The sequence below is a fragment of the Astatotilapia calliptera genome, chromosome 5 (assembly GCF_964374335.1).
Source record: "Astatotilapia calliptera chromosome 5, fAstCal68.1, whole genome shotgun sequence".
Taxonomy (NCBI): Eukaryota; Metazoa; Chordata; class Actinopteri; order Cichliformes; family Cichlidae; genus Astatotilapia; species Astatotilapia calliptera.
The window spans coordinates 35122448-35139942 of NC_137426.1; the positions used below are offsets into that span (position 1 = coordinate 35122448).

A 17495-nucleotide genomic window follows, 5' to 3' on the forward strand; every position below is an offset into this window, starting at 1 on the left:
TTTTCTATCCAAATTTTTATTTATTGCTTAATAGTCGCAGATGACCATGTCAACACAGTTAGATACAAAGTGGCTAATGATCCCACATTATCTCCCAACACGGAGGCATCCTAAGGGCTGCAAAATAAAAGCATGTGTGGTCTCCTGAGATGGTAAAATACACTGTAGATTGCATATTTCTCTACAGTTTGTGTAGCCTATCATCTTTTCAGCTTATTTCATCTTAAAAAGCAGATGTGGAATGGTTATGTCAGAGGTTGAGGTTGACCAGCAGAGGTTGAGTACTATGTCCTGTTAAAGTTAAACTCACTTCTGAATTTTCACATTTACGTATCTTTTGTGAAAAAGTTCAAATGAAACAATTTTTTTTTTTTGCATCCTGAAAGTTTATGTGCAATAGAAGCTTTTAAAAAAATCTGTGAGCATGTATTTCAGTTATATGTAATAAAGCTCTTTGCTACAATAATTCTAGATTAACATCCCTTTATAGATACAGGGCAAGAGGCTTATAATCGCCATAATATAATACACTATACACATCAATCAGCTTCATATATCAAAACTATTGAGCTTTCAGTGTCCTCCAAAAAGACGCTTGCATTTTCCGAAGCCAGCAGGAGGCAGTCTTGTTTAGCAGGAGATGATGAGGGCATCAAGAGACTGCTGACTGTGTGTCTTTTCCAAAGGTCTACCAGAAGACAGAATCTCACAAGCAGTAAGTTCATGATAGAGGGCATTGAGCACCTCCAGAATATGGGCCTTGCCTGTGTTAAAAACAGAACAGATGTGATATTTCTGAGGAAGTCACATGACAGGCCATTCAGTTTATTTCCATTTAACTCCCTCCCACAAGTAACTGTAAATTTTCATGGTTTCATGTCACAAGAGTTGTATTGATTTCATTGGGTGTGTGAGGTCTACTAACCGTGCTGCGGGTCGCTGCAAGACTCCAGAGTGCTGAGCAAGATTTTCCCGAGAGACCTCCGTGAGACGTTCTGAAATCAGCAGAGAGCCAGATGACAGAATCAGGTGCTTAACAGCCACTTTCATGAGAAAACTGCATCTTGTAACTGCAAAGCTTTCACATATGTTTGACAAGGGATAGTGCAAACACAAAAGAATGTATAAAAACCTCAACAGCACAAAGCTGCCTTTTATTTTGAAAACATTCCCAAGTTAATGTCCATGTGGAGAATTTGCCTGTAGCAAGGAAAATGCTTTCTGTTTGTTTTCCTATTTGATATCTGACCAGAACAAATTAATTCCAGTGCGCCATCAGTGGATATCTCTCAACTATCAACCCTGCAAATGATTTTCATTACTTTGAAATTCAGTTCACATGATGGATTGAATGCTTGTTTGCAAGATTTTCCTGCCTTAAAATGAATTAAAAATATTTGAATATCCTTACAAAGTCAAAACGTCCTTTCTAAATTTATCTCAACAATTAAAAAACCAAAACCTTGTGACTAACCAGGTCTCTGAGCTGCTGGAGAAGCTGCAGGATGTCCACGAGCTTCTCCTCCACCAGAGACAGACGGACCCTCTCTGTCTCCAGCATCTGCAGCTCCATCTGAAGCAGCTCAGTCTCCTCAGCCTTCTGCTGCAGCTCCTGCATCAGGGAGTCCTTCATCTGGAAGACATGGCACAAGAACCAGTTACTCCTGGCATCAGAATCAAGAATCACATTGTGAGTTCATCTTAGAAGAACATCTGGTCTTTGAAGACATCCTTAAATATAAGGACTTTCATTAACACTGATTTGGTATTAAAGCATTTTCAATGGCAAGACAACGAATGGAAAAATTGCAGTTAAAATTATTATATATTACAAGTAATGAATGAACATGTCACCCAGTACAACAATGAGGCTAACTAACAACTTTTTATTTTAGGTCTGTAGACCTCCAGTGCTTTTGATCCACAAGATGTGAGACCACTTCTTTGTTGGTTTTGTACTTAATTAATTATGTCCAAAACTAACAAAGAACTAAGGTTAATTATGGAGTTCCACAGGGTTCAGTGCTAGGACCAATTCTGTTTACATTATACGTGCTTCCCTTAGGCAGCATCATTAGAAGACATAGCATACATTTACACTGCTTTGCTGATGACACCCAGCTCTATCTGTGCATGAAGCCAGATAACACACACCAATTAGTTAAACTGCAGGAATGTCTTAAAGACATAAAGACCTGGATGACCGCTAAATTTCTGCTTCTTAATTCAGATCAAACTGAGGTTATTGTACTCGGCCCTGAAAATCTTAGAAATATGGTATCTAAGCAGATTCTTACTCTGGATGGCATTACCTTGGCCTCCAGTAACGCTGTGAGGAACCTTGGAGTCGTTTTTGACCAGGACATGTCCTTCAATGCACATATTAAACAAATATGTAAGACTGCGTTCTTCCATTTGCGCAACATCTCTAAAATTAGAACTATCCTGTCTCAGAGTGACGCTGAAAAACTAGTTCATGCATTTATTACTTCCAGGCTGGACGACTGTAATTCATTATTATCAGGATGTCCAAAAAACTCACTGAAAAGCCTTCAGCTAATCCAAAATGCTGCAGCAAGAGTCCTGACAGGGACTAGAAAGAGAGAGCAGATTTCTCATGTATTGGCTTCCCTTCATTGGCTTCCTGTTAAATTGAATTAAAAATCTTGCTCCTCACATACAAGGTCTTGAATAATCAGGTCCAATAATGACCTTATAGTACCATTTCACCCCATTACAGCACTTTACAGTATTTAAAAGTAGAATGGGAGGCAGAGCATTCAGTTTTCTATGGAACCAGCTTTCAGTTTGGATTCAGGAGACAGACACTATCTCTACTTTCAAGATTAGGCTTTAGCATTTCTTCTTCAGCCACCTTTCTCACTCACTATGTGCTAATACACTTCTCTGCATTGGATCATACTTGCTATTAATCTCTGGCTCTCTTCCACAGCATGTCTTTATCCTACAACTGTAACTGTAAATACATTAAAATTCAACCCATTTTTGTAGGTTTCTGTAAGAAATGTTAGTCCCTGCAGTGCACCTTTACGTCATGGTGTATTGAAGGACAAAGGTCTCACCCCACACATCCTGCTCATAAACAAAGCCTCGCTGTCAGGACTTTGTTTGGTTTGAACTTTTCCTCTCTGAGTGCTGAGATGTTCTGGGAACACATTACATCACGGTTCCCCTTCTGCCTGTCTTCCTGTGTTGTGAAAATACCACTCGACTGTGACGAGAGGGCTTTAAATTCATTATATTTTTTTAAGTGTCATGGAGCAACAAAGAGGGGAGTGTTTCTGTGGTCGGCTCCAGTGGCAAACAGCTGCAAACACACCCACACCCAGAAAGAGGGAGGCGTGTCTGTGTGTGGGACGGCCTGGTGGTTTGGTTAGGTGGAACAAATTTCCCACGTGTGGGACTAATAAAGGTTATCTTATCTTAAGTTGAAGGATTGTAGCATTAGCTGTGGTTTAGCCTATGAAGACCTCCACTTTCAGAAGAACCTTTAGCAGTCATCTCTAATCTAGTTTCACACCGTGCAGAGCCACAAAAAGGCTTGGGATTGAAGGCAAGCAGAACAATATCAATAACAGAACCTTTCATAGAAATAGATCCAACAGAGGGCAGGTGGCACCACAGAAACCCACCCTAGGGTGAGGAATGACAGAGTTGGGTTGTACCTGGTCCATGTTTATCTCAGCCTGGCTTTCCTTCAGCTCCAGCTGCTTATGCAACCTGGTCACTCTCTCAAGGAGCTCCAACACAGCACTGCAGCTCTCTTCGCTTCTCGAGCTCCCGAAATTAGACATTAACTTTTTGAATGCCTTGTCCTCGCACCTTATTAAGGAACATATAATAGAAGATGGAAAGTCAGTCAGACCGACCCACAAACTGTATACAAGAGACGGACATGGACACTGTGACATCACCTTTTGGATTGTGGACCTTTTTTTTTTTAGCATTGCCATGATTGAATAAGGTTGGATTTTCCTGAAAACTCCAGAGGAGCATTTACTGTCAATTACAATATAACTATGATGTTGTTTTAACTGTCTGTTTAATTTAAATAGAACCAAACAGAAAATCATTCATTCATGATGAATAGAAAGTAGTGACTAGCAATGTTTACTGAGGTAACAGATTAAGACTTCCATAATCTAACTTATTCCTGCAATCAGATATATGATATATTTTATGATAACATGAACATGCAATACCTTTCCCCACAGCAGGATAGCCTGGCTAAGATCCTCTTCACCTCATCCACTTGTCTCTGTTGATCTCCAGTCCACTTGTCATCTTCTTCGTCAGAGGCTGCCTGGCCCTCCACTGACCGAAACAGCTGCTCCTCCACTGGACAATACATACAGTACATAATTGTTATCATCATCATCATCATCACCAACTGTTATTGCGATCATTGCAAAGGGTATTAGCCAGAGGTCTTCATTAACAAAAATTAATTGTACAGTGCCCCCCCCCCCACTCTTAGCAAGTACCTGCCAGCAGTAGACTGTGGGGGTTCTCTCTCTAATATTGCAGAGTTAAGCTTCCAGTATAAATATATATGTTAGTTGGTGCTACAGGTACAAGTGAATTAAAATGTGGTGTAGTTTGTTGCCTCAAAACAACATAGGCGTGTATAAGCATATTTAATGAATATGATGACCACTTCAAAATGGGGTAAGTATTACCTTACCTGCAAGCTCAGTATTTATTTTGCTTAGACTTGCATTGAAGCTCATACATGAGTGGCTAGTATCAGAAAAAACATTCTGTACTTTAATATTCAATATTGTCTTACTCTTGTCTGGAGTCGTTACAGCACATCCTGTCGGGGAACAGCGGTCGTGCTGGGTATCCAGGCAGCATCTCTGTCCTGGCCTGCTGCTGACACTCAGCTGCTGCTCTGCACTGGTGCTGCCTGGGAGTTGTAGTTTCGACACTTCTGACCTGAAAGAAAGCGCTGCGAGTTCAGCATTTTTTTTTGCAAATATAGTCACATGTGCTGCTGCATGTAAGCTGACAGTGGCCAAAGGGGCTAAAACCGCTCGTCACATTTGCACAGATGAGAAAAGTTCCGTCCAAACCAATTGCCAACATCAAAGAGAACATATCATGTAACACAAGGGAGTGTGTATTACGCCACATCTACAACCGCCATGATAATTTTATGGAGGCCTGTGATGCTGTACGCCAAATCTGGGTGGGGTAATTGAAGCCAGACATTGTATCTTTAAGGCATTTTTACAGTAAAGTGGGTCAGTGGTAGAGAGCCACTCTAAGTGTGCAGGAGTTAGCAGGAGTTTGCAAGATGTGAGGTAAAGCATGCAAGACTTTTAAGTGCAACGTTTCTTTTGATCTGCAGAGGAGAAGATGTGTAAGACCTTTAGTGTATATTTCACATATTTCCTCATGTCATGATCACATTCAAACATTCCCTCCTGAAAAAAAAAAAGACTGAGGCTGAGTTTGGGCGGATCAATCGTTCTGTAATGGTTTGAATTTTCTAGGCTTCTTCTGCTGTCTGCTCTTTTGTGTTGGGGGAAATCCGATAGGGGGCCTTCATAAATCACAGAATAAGTGTTTCCAGATGATGATGTCTTGCCCAAGAAAAAAAAAGCAGAGAGAAAATCTCGGAAAGAGTTTCAGCAGCCTAACTCTCTGAAAAAACAATTAATTTTTTTAAGAGTCACAGAGAACTCATGCTTATATCCTGTTGGCACAAGGCAAACCCTGCTGTAAGATGACATTATGCTCTGCATCTGTGGATTACTCTAGCTTTGTGCAACACTGGAGAGAAACCACTGAAGTCACTTGTTAACTTTAGCAAGATTTCAGGCAATCAATCAGAGAGTCGTGTTTAAGTTATAGAGGGCGCCACGTTGGAAGAAAGAAGGAGCAGCTGTAGTCACACCAGCACAGACAAGAACACACACAAAATTCAACTGGTTGCTGTGGAGACACTCGGACTCTTAAGCAAAACGGTGGAAGGCTTTTTCAAATACAGACTTCATGTGACTGATTGCACTTTAATTGGCAATGGTTAAAGGGAGGCTAACAGTAGGCCACAGCCGCAGGATCAGGACTTTGATGTTAATATAGTCAGCTAGCAGGCTGCATCCACAAACTACCCATATAACATGCACCGACATCAATATCTCCTATTTAAGTAACTAAGTAACATAGTGATACTGATACTAGTGGAAGTAAGGCTTAACAGGCAGCTAGCTGCAACTGCTTGTGAGGACATTTGTCAATAAAAAGGAGACACCCTACACTCTATCTGAATTGAGTTACTAAAAAAAAAAAAAAAAAAAAATTATATATATATATATAAAAAAAAAAACACCCAGCGCGCCCCTGCGGGCGGTTTATCCTTCAAGCTCGGGTCCTCTACCAGAGGCCTGGGAGCTTGAGGGTCCTGCGCAGTATCTTAGCTGTTCCCAGGACTGCGCTCTTCTGGACAGAGATCTCCGATGTTGTTCCCGGGATCTGCTGGAGCCACTCGCCTAGCTTGGGAGTCACCGCACCTAGTGCTCCGATTACCACAGGGACCACCGTCACCTTCACCCTCCACATCCTCTCGAGCTCTTCTCTGAGCCCTTGGTATTTCTCCAGCTTCTCGTGTTCCTTCTTCCTGATATTGCTGTCATTCGGAACCGCTACATCGATCACTACGGCCGTCTTCTTCTGTTTGTCTACCACCACTATGTCCGGTTGGTTAGCCACCACCATTTTGTCCGTCTGTATCTGGAAGTCCCACAGGATCTTAGCTCGGTCATTCTCCACCACCCTTGGGGGCATCTCCCATTTTGACCTCGGGACTTCTAGGTTATACTCGGCACAGATGTTCCTGTACACTATGCCGGCCACTTGGTTATGGCGTTCCATGTATGCCTTGCCTGCTAGCATCTTGCACCCTGCTGTTATGTGCTGGATTGTCTCTGGGGCATCTTTACACAGCCTGCACCTGGGGTCTTGCCTGGTGTGATAGACCCCAGCCTCTATGGATCTTGTACTCAGAGCTTGTTCTTGTGCTGCCATGATTAGTGCCTCTGTGCTGTCTTTCAGTCCAGCTTTGTCCAGCCACTGGTAGGATTTCTGGATATCAGCCACCTCCTCTATCTGCCGGTGGTACATACCGTGCAGGGGCCTGTCCTTCCATGATGGTTCCTCGTCTCCCTCCTCTTTCTTGGGTTTCTGCTGCCTGAGGTATTCACTGAGCACTCGGTCAGTTGGGGCCATCTTCCCAATGTATTCTTGGATGTTCCTTGTCTCATCCTGGACTGTGGTGCTGACACTCACCAGTCCCCGGCCCCCTTCCTTCCGCTTAGCGTACAGCCTCAGGGTGCTGGACTTGGGGTGAAACCCTCCATGCATGGTAAGGAGCTTTCTTGTCTTTATGTCAGTGGCTTCTATCTCCTCCTTTGGCCAGCCTATTACCCCAGCAGGGCACCTGATCACGGGCAGGGCGTACGTGTTGATGGCCCGGATCTTGTTCTTACCATTCAGCTGACTCCTCAGGACTTGCCTGACCCTCTGCAGGTACTTGGTGGTTGCAGCCTTTCTAGCGGCCTCTTCATGGTTCCCATTTGCCTGCGGGATCCCCAGGTACTTGTAACTGTCCTCTATGTCTGCAATGTTGCCTTCTGGTAGTTCAATCCCCTCAGTTCTGACTACCTTCCCTCTCTTTGTTACCATCCGACTACACTTCTCCAGTCCGAACGACATTCCAATGTCATTGCTGTATAGCCTGGTAGTGTGGATCAGTGAATCGATGTCTCGTTCACTCTTGGCATACAGCTTGATGTCATCCATGTACAGGAGGTGGCTGACAACTGCTCCGTTCCGTAGTCGGTATCCGTAGCCAGTCTTGTTAATGATCTCACTGAGGGGGTTCAGGCCTATGCAGAACAGCAGTGGGGACAGAGCATCTCCTTGGTAGATCCCGCACTTGATGGTAACTTGTGCTATGGGCTTGGAGTTGGCCTCTAGTGTTGTACGCCACATCCCCATTGAGTTCCTGATGAAGGCTCTTAGGGTCCCATTGATCTTGTACAATTCTAGGCATTCCAGTATCCAGCTGTGGGGCATAGAGTCATAGGCCTTCTTGTAATCAATCCAGGCAGTGCACAGGTTGGTCAGTCTGGTCTTGCAGTCTCGGCTGATTGTTCTGTCTACCAGTAGCTGGTGTTTTGCACCTCTGGTATTCTTGCCAATTCCTTTCTGTGTCCCGCTCATGTATTGACCCATGTGCCTGTTCATCTTAGCCGATATGATGCCTGACAGGAGCTTCCATGTAGTACTGAGGCAGGTTATTGGTCGGTAGTTGGAGGGGACCGGTCCCTTCTTGGGGTCCTTGGGGATCAGGACCGTCCGGCCTTCAGTTAGCCATTCCGGGTGTCTCTCGTTAACTAGCAGCTGGTTCATTTGTGCTGCCAGACGCTCGTGGAGTGCAGTCAGCTTCTTCAGCCAGTAGGCGTGAACCATGTCGGGCCCTGGTGCTGTCCAACTCTTCATACTGGAGACCCTTTCTTGGATATCTGCCACTGTGATGGTTACTGGACCCTGTTCAGGGAGGTCGCTGTGGTCTGCCCTCAGATCCTCTAGCCACTGAGCATTGCCGTTATGGGTTGCATCCTTCTCCCATATGCTCTTCCAGTATTGCTCCGTCTCCAGCCTTGGTGGTGCTGTTCTCTTATTGTTCCCTTGCCACTGAGAGTACACCTTTGCTGGTTCTGTGGAGAACCGCTGGTTTATTCTCCTGCCTTCTATCTCTCTGGTGTACCTCCTCAAGCGGCTGGCCAAGGCTGTGAGTCTTTGCTTGGCAGTTTCCAAGGCCTCAGGTATGGACAGCTTATATATATATATATATATATATATATATATATATATATATATATATATATATATATATATATATATATATATATATATATATATATATATATATATATATATATATATATATATATATATATATATAAATTAGGGGTGCAACGATACACAAAATTCACGGTTCGGTTCGATACTTTGGTGTCACGGTTTGATATTTTTTCGATACAAAAAAAATGTTCATGCCTTTTTAATTTGTCATTTATTAAAATTAGAAATATATATTTTAACTCAAAAGTACAGTTTTTAAATTTATTGTTGCTGAAACAAAAGTAATTAAAAAAATAAATATATCTCAGGGCTCTCAAAATTTCAAAATCCCTGGTAGCCCTTCGGGCAGGGGCTCTTCAGTTTTTGGTAGCCCAAAATAAATTTAAGTAGCCCAAATAAAAAAGAGAGCAATTTTTTGATTGATGTTTTGTTTCCTTTATAATATTATACATTAAAGTATAATATTGTAAAGGAAACAAAACATTAATCAAAAAATTGTTGAAAAACAAATTACAACATTGTATAAAAATTACAATCATCAACTCAAATACTTGGTTCTAATTGAACAGAAATTTCTATGAACTGAAAGATATTGCAGACTGAGCAAAAATGCATTTCTTGCATTTCTCATGGGTTCTAATGGGGGCTTTCTTAAAATGACTGGTCCCAGTAACAAAGGCGCTTGTCGACTCAGAAATCGAGAGAAAGCCAACAACACACCCGGCAGAACATTATGTTATTTACACGGGTGCACATAAGTGGTCCGCATGTGCGCATTCGCTGTCAAAATAAAAGACGTGCACCAGATAAGAAGTTGCAGCGCGCGTTTGCGTCCATATAAAAAGAACTGTTTTTGTCCGCTAGAGTGGGATTTTCACAGCACATTCTGCACCACATCTCTGTGCGTTCGTCATTTGTTTGAAGCCAGCTCACCTCCTGCAACCACTTTTCCGAGAATACGCGCTTCTTTTGTGGTTCGGACTCCTACTGACATTTCTTTGGAGGTGGAGGAACACCAAAGTAATTGCTTAAAGGAGCTTCTTCGACATCTTTAAGAGTTCTAAACAAATGTCTGTCCTCCTCCAGAAAATCTTATGTATGCAAACACGTGTTGCAACTTATCTTGTGCGCGTTTTTTATTTTGACAGCGAATGCGCACCTGCGGACCACTTATGTGCAGCCCTGGTTATTTAGCTCGTCATATTGCAGCCACAGAAATTATTTTGTCCATGAAACCATAAAGCTGCACTTTCTTTTTGCCTTATAGTCTGATTTGTCATAACTTTTCCGTTTTGTGGTAAGCTTTTCTTTGGCTGTCACTTCTTCACCCTGACCTCTCTTATTTGGCTCAGCAGAACTAAAATATATATCCTGCTGCTTTTACACACGCACTCACATAACGGTCAGCGATTCTCTGTGCGATCAACCTCTCATATGTTTAAGCTGCGGGAGATTTCACTTGTCATGTTTGCGTAGTAAGCTAACGATTGATAAGACGATGTCAGAGGAATTGGTGCACAAATTATCGTCACTCACCAATCAGTGCTGTCGCTCTCTATACACAGTTCGCATGATTGCAAAGTGAAAGCAAAAAACAAGCGCAAATTCAAACGCGATTTCAATATGTCACATATTGACAGTGGCTCACCGATGCCAATGACATAATTACCCAGCTACATTTCCGAAAGAATGCAAAAGCATTGACATATATTTTTCCTTCCTACAATAGCCCGACGGGCAGGGCAGAGATAGATTTTGGTAGCCTGACTGAAAAAATCGCTAGCCCCGGGACGTCGGGCTAGCGATTTTGCAAGCCCTGTATCTGATTGAGGAATCACTCATCTTTGGAAAAGAGAGTTTATTACAGAGAAATGGCTCTTTCCAAAATAAAAGCTATACTATACGCTTCTTCTGGGCTATATTCTCAGCAGCATATTGTAGCGGGTCAGGGCAGTTATGTTTTGTTTATGTTGCCATAGTGACGGGTGACGCCCTCTCGCTGCGACGGTGTGTCCTTCCGGGGTCAGAGGGCGCCCTGTGTGTTGTTGTTGTTGTTGCTGTGCGGTTGCCGCGCTGAGCAGTTAGCTAGCGGCAGTGTTCTTCTGCAGATGTCAATAAACGGCTGTGCTCCCTGGCTAGCTCACGGGAAGCAAGACCAAACGACACCTCCGTCTCCTCCTTGTCTGAGCTCGCCACATTGGTGTCAGAAGTGGGATGATGGTGGCACCCCATGTTCTGACCCGAGTGACTTTTCCCCCGCCGGTCGTGACCGGCCGGTGCGCCGTAAGAAGGCACCTGGACATTTGCAGGACTTTGTGTGGGGTAATGGGGTCGTCGGGGACGACTGACCCCTTAGGTGGGGGCTATGTAGCGGGTCAGGGCTGTTCGGGGTTCTGTTTGTACAGTTATGTTTTGTTTATGTTGCCATAGTGACGGGTGACGCCCTCTCGCTGCGACGGTGTGTCCTTCCGGGGTCAGAGGGCGCCCTGTGTGATGTTGTTGTTGTTGCTGTGCTGTTGCCGCGCTGAGCAGTTAGCTAGCGGCAGTGTTCTTCTGCAGATGTCAATAAACGGCTGTGCTCCCTGGCTAGCTCAGGGGAAGCAAGACCAAACGACACCTCCGTCTCCACCTTGTCTGAGCTCGCCACAATATTAAACATATCAGGTCCCCATAAGGAGAATCATGTGCTAACGGCTGTCTAAATGACTCGGCTAAAGTTAGTAGCATGCTTGTTGTTTTTGTCTTTGCACTAGGATGATGTTGGCGTAAATGTGCAGTCATATTCGTTGTGTTCCCACTAGTGCTGTCAGCGTTAATCTCGTTGAAATGACGTTAACGCCACAACACGGCAATCTCCTTTAACGAGCTACCCCTGATCGCCCCGTGCTTGGAGCTAGACGGCCAACACATTAACGAGCTAACTGCGCTAACACTAGTTCCCACCCATGTAATTGAGCATTGCGTGGCACATCCAACATACATGCTTATACTTTAGTCCATGACGCGCTTACCTTCAGGGTCATACGTCACATGAAAACCAAAATAATTCCAAACGCCAGATCTGAATGAGGGTGGGGGAGGTTCAGTTTGCCATGTTGCAAGGAGAGCTTAACTTCTGTCTCGCTGGCTTGCCCTGCGCTCTTCCTTCTGACGATGCTGTCTGTGTTGAGCGCTCAGTGGATCTGCGCTCAACAGTGCAGCCTAGGCGGAGTAGTCGAACGCAGATTCACTGAGCGCTCAACACAGACAGCATCGTCAGAAGGAAAGTTGATAAAATAAATTACAAATTTTGTATTGTTCGATACATATGCGTACCGAACCGAAAGCACTGTATCGAACGGTTCAATATCGATATGAGTATCGTTGCACCCCTAATATATATATATATATATATATATATATATATATATATATATATATATATATATATATATATATATATATATATATATATATATATATATATATATATATATATATATATATATATATATATATATATATATATATATATATATATATATATATATATATATATACACACATACATATACACACACACACACACACACACACACATAAATAAATAATAGTACTGCCATAGTAGCTTCATTTTCAACTCTGGAGGTTACTGCCTTGTTTCCCAACATTGAGGTTGTCTGCTGTGTCCTGACTGTTCGCCTGTCCCTCTTCTCTGTTTCCCCAACTTTTGTTTACTTCACTTAGTTTGCATCTGCATCTACGTGTGCCTTTTCAGGCGATTTATTCTGTTTAAAGAAAGCTTCCATCACATGTTTTGACAGTGTTTGGTGGTGGCAGTGCTGAATGTGGGAATTCCAACTGGATGAGTAGAGACACCTGAAAGGAGTCCAGGCAGACGTCCCAGATAGTGGTTAGTCTGTGGGATGCAGCAGACATAGTCAAAATTTGATCAGCAATTATTCTTGTCAATCGGCCAGCATGGATGTGTCTGACCTGCCAAAATGAAAAATAACTATTAATGTGTTTTGTTGAGAGGCAGAGAAGGAAAAAAAAGATGCTGCAGATTTTATTATACAGCACTGTGCGAAGGTTTTGAGGCATTTTTTTTATTTTTTATTTCTTCAGACTTTATTGGGATTTTTTTCTTAAGCAGTACTTCTCCAGACTTTCTGAAGCTGTTTCATTGTTTTTCTTTTGACACCGTTTTTCACTCATTTCAGTCAATTGCTCTGAAAATGGTGAGGTACAATGTTGTTGTTTTTTTACTTCTGTTTTGTTAAGCCACTTAACACTGATCTGTCCATCATTAAAACATAAAAAGGTAACAAAGTCAAAGGATGAATCAGTGTTGTATCTAAGAAAACTGTTAATAGCCTGTCACAAAACACATCATTTGTTTCCATTTCTTTAGGTGAATCAATAAAACATGCCAAAGACAACACAGTTAGACAGAAATAACATGGTTTGGACCAACAAGGAGATTCTCAAAGAGCTATTAGTTGAAAATTTGGAATCTCTCAATATGGTGTGCACCGTCCTTATAAGAATCCAGTGTGGATAACAGTAGAAGGCCAAGAAGAAGAATCAGCACTAAAAAACAAACAAACAAAAACTATCTACAGTAGATGAACAATATCCAAAAGTCTTGTCTGTAAGAAGTAGCTACAAACACCTGATATAGGAACCGAGAGACACATTTGGCCCTTTGGTTGATCCATCTACTGTTCACTGAAGCCTCACTGTGGTCTCAGTGACAGTTAAGAAACAAAGAAAAGAGCTGAGGTATACAAAACTGCACAAGGACTGGACTGAAAATAAGCTGTAACCAATTTTATAGCGTAATGAACTCATATTTGAAATTTTTGGTTCAAATCATCGTCATCAGTATGTCTGGAGGAGGTCAGGAGAGAGTGTCTACAGGCATCTATAAAGCTAGCAATAGAGTTCAGGCTGTATTGATGAATAAAGGTGGTCATACCAAATACTGATGTATTTTGCTAGTAAAAATTTTCCTAGTAAAATAAAAAACAATAAGTGGTAACGTGCTCAAGATGTGTGAACAGTATTGCATGTGGGGAAATTCCAGTGTTTGAAAAAATAATTTCACCTCATATATTTATTTCATCTTAAGAAATATTATTGGGCTGGCAGTCATTTGCAGAGATGGTCAGTAACAATTTCAAAAAGCATTACTGTTGTTTACTATAACTAAACGAATCTACAGTATGTTCTTGGCAGTGAAAAGGCTGACCATTTACTACTGCACCGGTACCCAACAGCAGGAAGCAAATGTCCAAACTGACAGTGCATGGCACCTACATTCATGTCAAACCAAGACACCTCTCCCACTTGCTGTTCAAAATGTAGGTTTATAAGAGGCAGCGAGTCAAATGAAAGTTGGCTTAAATGGAGTGGAAAGTGGTGTGTTGCAGACAGAGGATGAATTGAGGGCCTGTACCAAGGCCCAGTAAAACACAATAAGGATTAATTTGAACTATCAATCACACAAAGCTGCTCTAGAAGGACAAAAATCTGGGGCACATGTCCCCTTTAAGAATAGCTTTTTTGTCACTTCATAAGAAAAAAGGAGAAAACAGAAACAAACTGAGGTCGTGGGTATGGTATAAATCAGCTGGAGAATCAAGGCAGAATTTAGTCATGTACATCTGCTGGAAACTTAAAACAGACTTTATCATTTTGGAGGAAGTACTCTACAAGCGGGACCGATAGAGAGGCTGATCAATTTCTCCTTCTCACTCTCTTTTACCAGATTCATGTATCAAAAAGCACTTTCTGGTTGATCTCTAGCCAAAATGAAATTTAGACCTGGAACGAGCTCATAATGTTAATGTGGGAAATTCAATAAAGTACATGTATGTGCCAGGAGCAACAAATGCATTTATAGAGCTACATGTATTATTGATTTGATATTGACAGTGAAAAATGCTCTTTTGTTGGAATATAATATACCCTAATTATCATTGATCTCTAAAGACACACACACACACACACACACACACACACACACACACACACACACACACACACACACACACACACACACACACACACACACACAAAGAGTTTTACTGTGCTATGTCATGACTTTTGTAATTAATAGCATCCTGCACTGTATTAGCAAAAGCTGAAAGCCATTCTTTCGGCTGGTGGGAGGTAGTCCAGCTGCTTGTTGTTAGAGCCAGGACACCCAGAGTCCTCCCTGTGTTTATTACAGCATGGCGCTGAAGTGAACTTTTCATCAACATAACCTCCCCTCCCCCATCATCGTCGACCTGCCTCCACTCCCACGAGAGCAGTTTCCCTTTTTCAGGTGTCATCAGTCAATGACAGTCCGCTTTCCCTGCAGGTTAAAACTGAGGGCACACTGTAAACCTGAGCTTGCACTTGAAGTTTGTCAGTTGTCGATGCCCTGCAGCTTGACAGGGAAAGGCGAGGGGGCTTTGTTTACATAGCTGACGGTTATTAATCAAGTCCTCTTGGGCTGCCCAACAATGTGCTGGTTTCTGGGATACAAATAAAGCACTTCTAGGGATCAGATTATTGTTTTGCTCTAGCTGAGAACTTAATCCAAAAACTAATGGCTGTAACATTTACAGAGGGTGGTTAAACTTTCCTTAGCAAGCAAAGTGCAAAGAAACCTCTAAAGTCAAACAAACGACGGTATTAAAAGCAGAGGGAAGTTTTAAAGGGAGAGAAGTCCAGTGAGGGTGGGTGGCGCACGCCTATAAGATATTTTGTGTGCCATGTTTTTCTGCTGATGTCAGCATACCTCCAAACCAGAGAGAACAGGGCAGCACTTCAGCGTGAAAATGAGTCCACTTGGCAGTGTGGGGCTTTGAAGGCTGCTCAAGAACTACAGCGAGATAGCAACAGCAGAATGCCACAGGTCCCAGACATCCCCAAGTGTGTTTTCCACATTATTTAAAGGGTAGGAAAGCCATGGCAGCACCTGCTCCCCACAATGTTGCAGCTCTAGAGCTGAGGCAGATAAATGGTATGCTAGACCCTCCTCTTCTTTCTGCTCTCAGGCACCATACAGAGAGCATGAAAGGGCCAGGAGATTATGCCTCCCTTGGGGCCTGGCTTCAGATGGCCTGAGGTTAGAAGAAGCCAGCAAATGAAAGTGAGTGAGTTTTAAACTTGCACATGTAGTACGCATGTGCTTGGTATGCTTGCTAGAAATCCCTGGACTTTATAAAGTGAGACACCTGGATCTACATGACTATTAAAGGTCAAGAAGTTTTGAATAAAAAGCAGCCAAAGTTCACTTTTAATGACTTATTTGCACTCTCTGCTTCATGTCTTTTCTCTGGGACTCGAAACTAATGAACACATCTGTCCCTCTCACTTTCGTCCCTTGCAAAAGTGTCCGTCATTTCATGAACAAACAGCTGAGTGTTTGCTTCTTCCTCCAGATGGTAAGCTTTCCTCCCCCCCCTCATCTCATTTTGTTCCTCTCGCTGTGCTTCCCATTGTCTAGTATGTCTGGCCCACAGAGCTCTACACACTGCAGTGACTGATTTAAGCTCAGTTTGACTCCTGGAACTAAAGAGCACAAACTGAACCAAAAGTAACAAATTTATATCATTGCAGCTGCACCAAGACTTCTCCAGAGATGTGCTTGATCAAGTCCTCCTGAGGGTGTGGTTCCCACTTGAATCTCAGCCTCTGCTCTGTTCTCGCATTCAATCCAAAGTAATGGCAGACATGTTATGCAACAACACCCACGTAACGATGAGCACATTGGACCTCTGCTGGGATACTGATGGAAAGTTGAGAAGGGATTTTTCTAGAAAAGAAACTTGTATATCACTGAATGCTAAAAAAAGAACACATGAAGGAAAAGTTATAAGAAAGCCTAATAAAGGAAAAGGCTACTTTTTCTGAAATGCGTATTGGCTTCGTTACCATGGATAATATTAGAAAGACTGGTATTCGCTCTCATGACCATTCACTGCATAAATGGTAAATGGCCTGCATTTGTATAGCACTTTTCTAGTCCATAGGACCCCAAAGCGCTTTACACTACATTCAGTCATTCACCCATTCACACACACATTCACACACTGGCAATGGCAAGCTACATTGTAGCCACAGCTGCCCTGGGGCGCACTGACAGAGGCAAGGCTGCCGGACACAGGCGCCACCGGGCCCTCTGACCACCACCAGTAGGCAAACTGGTTAGTATCTTGCCCAAGGATATTTGGCATGCAGCCAGGATGCAGCCTGGGATCGAACCACCGACCTTCTGATTAGTGGCTGACCTGCTCTGCCACCTGAGCTACAGCCACCCCAAGTACCCAAGAGATAACTAAGCTCAGCATACCATGCAAAACAAAATGTAACGTATTGGCTAATATGTTGCTGTGTTTCCCACAGATTGTTAGCATTAAACAGCTAGCGGTAAGCTTACAACATTGTTGATGTTTATTGTACTAATATATGTTTATTGTATTAAAATAGTATCTATATTATAATATTAAAACAAAATAATGTTTTTTTAGATATTTCCCTCTGTGTACACTGGTTACCCTTTGCTAAGCTAACTTGCACTTGGTTTCATTCCATTGTTCTAGACAGTAACTTTAATATAATCA

At 42.6% G+C, this 17495-nt stretch overlaps 1 protein-coding gene across 1 annotated transcript in view; it reads right to left on the reverse strand.

Annotated features, from left to right (window-relative positions):
• The window catches only part of efcc1 (EF-hand and coiled-coil domain containing 1), a 23582-nt gene continuing 6087 nt past the window's right edge, over positions 1-17495 (reverse strand). The window contains exons 3-8 of the mRNA XM_026169044.2: positions 4811-4959; positions 4224-4359; positions 3687-3843; positions 1475-1633; positions 926-995; positions 1-764 (exon numbers count right to left, since the gene is read on the reverse strand). Coding sequence (XP_026024829.1) covers positions 631-764; positions 926-995; positions 1475-1633; positions 3687-3843; positions 4224-4359; positions 4811-4959 — 805 coding nt within the window. The 3' untranslated portion in view covers positions 1-630. The remainder of the gene's footprint in view (positions 765-925; positions 996-1474; positions 1634-3686; positions 3844-4223; positions 4360-4810; positions 4960-17495) is intronic.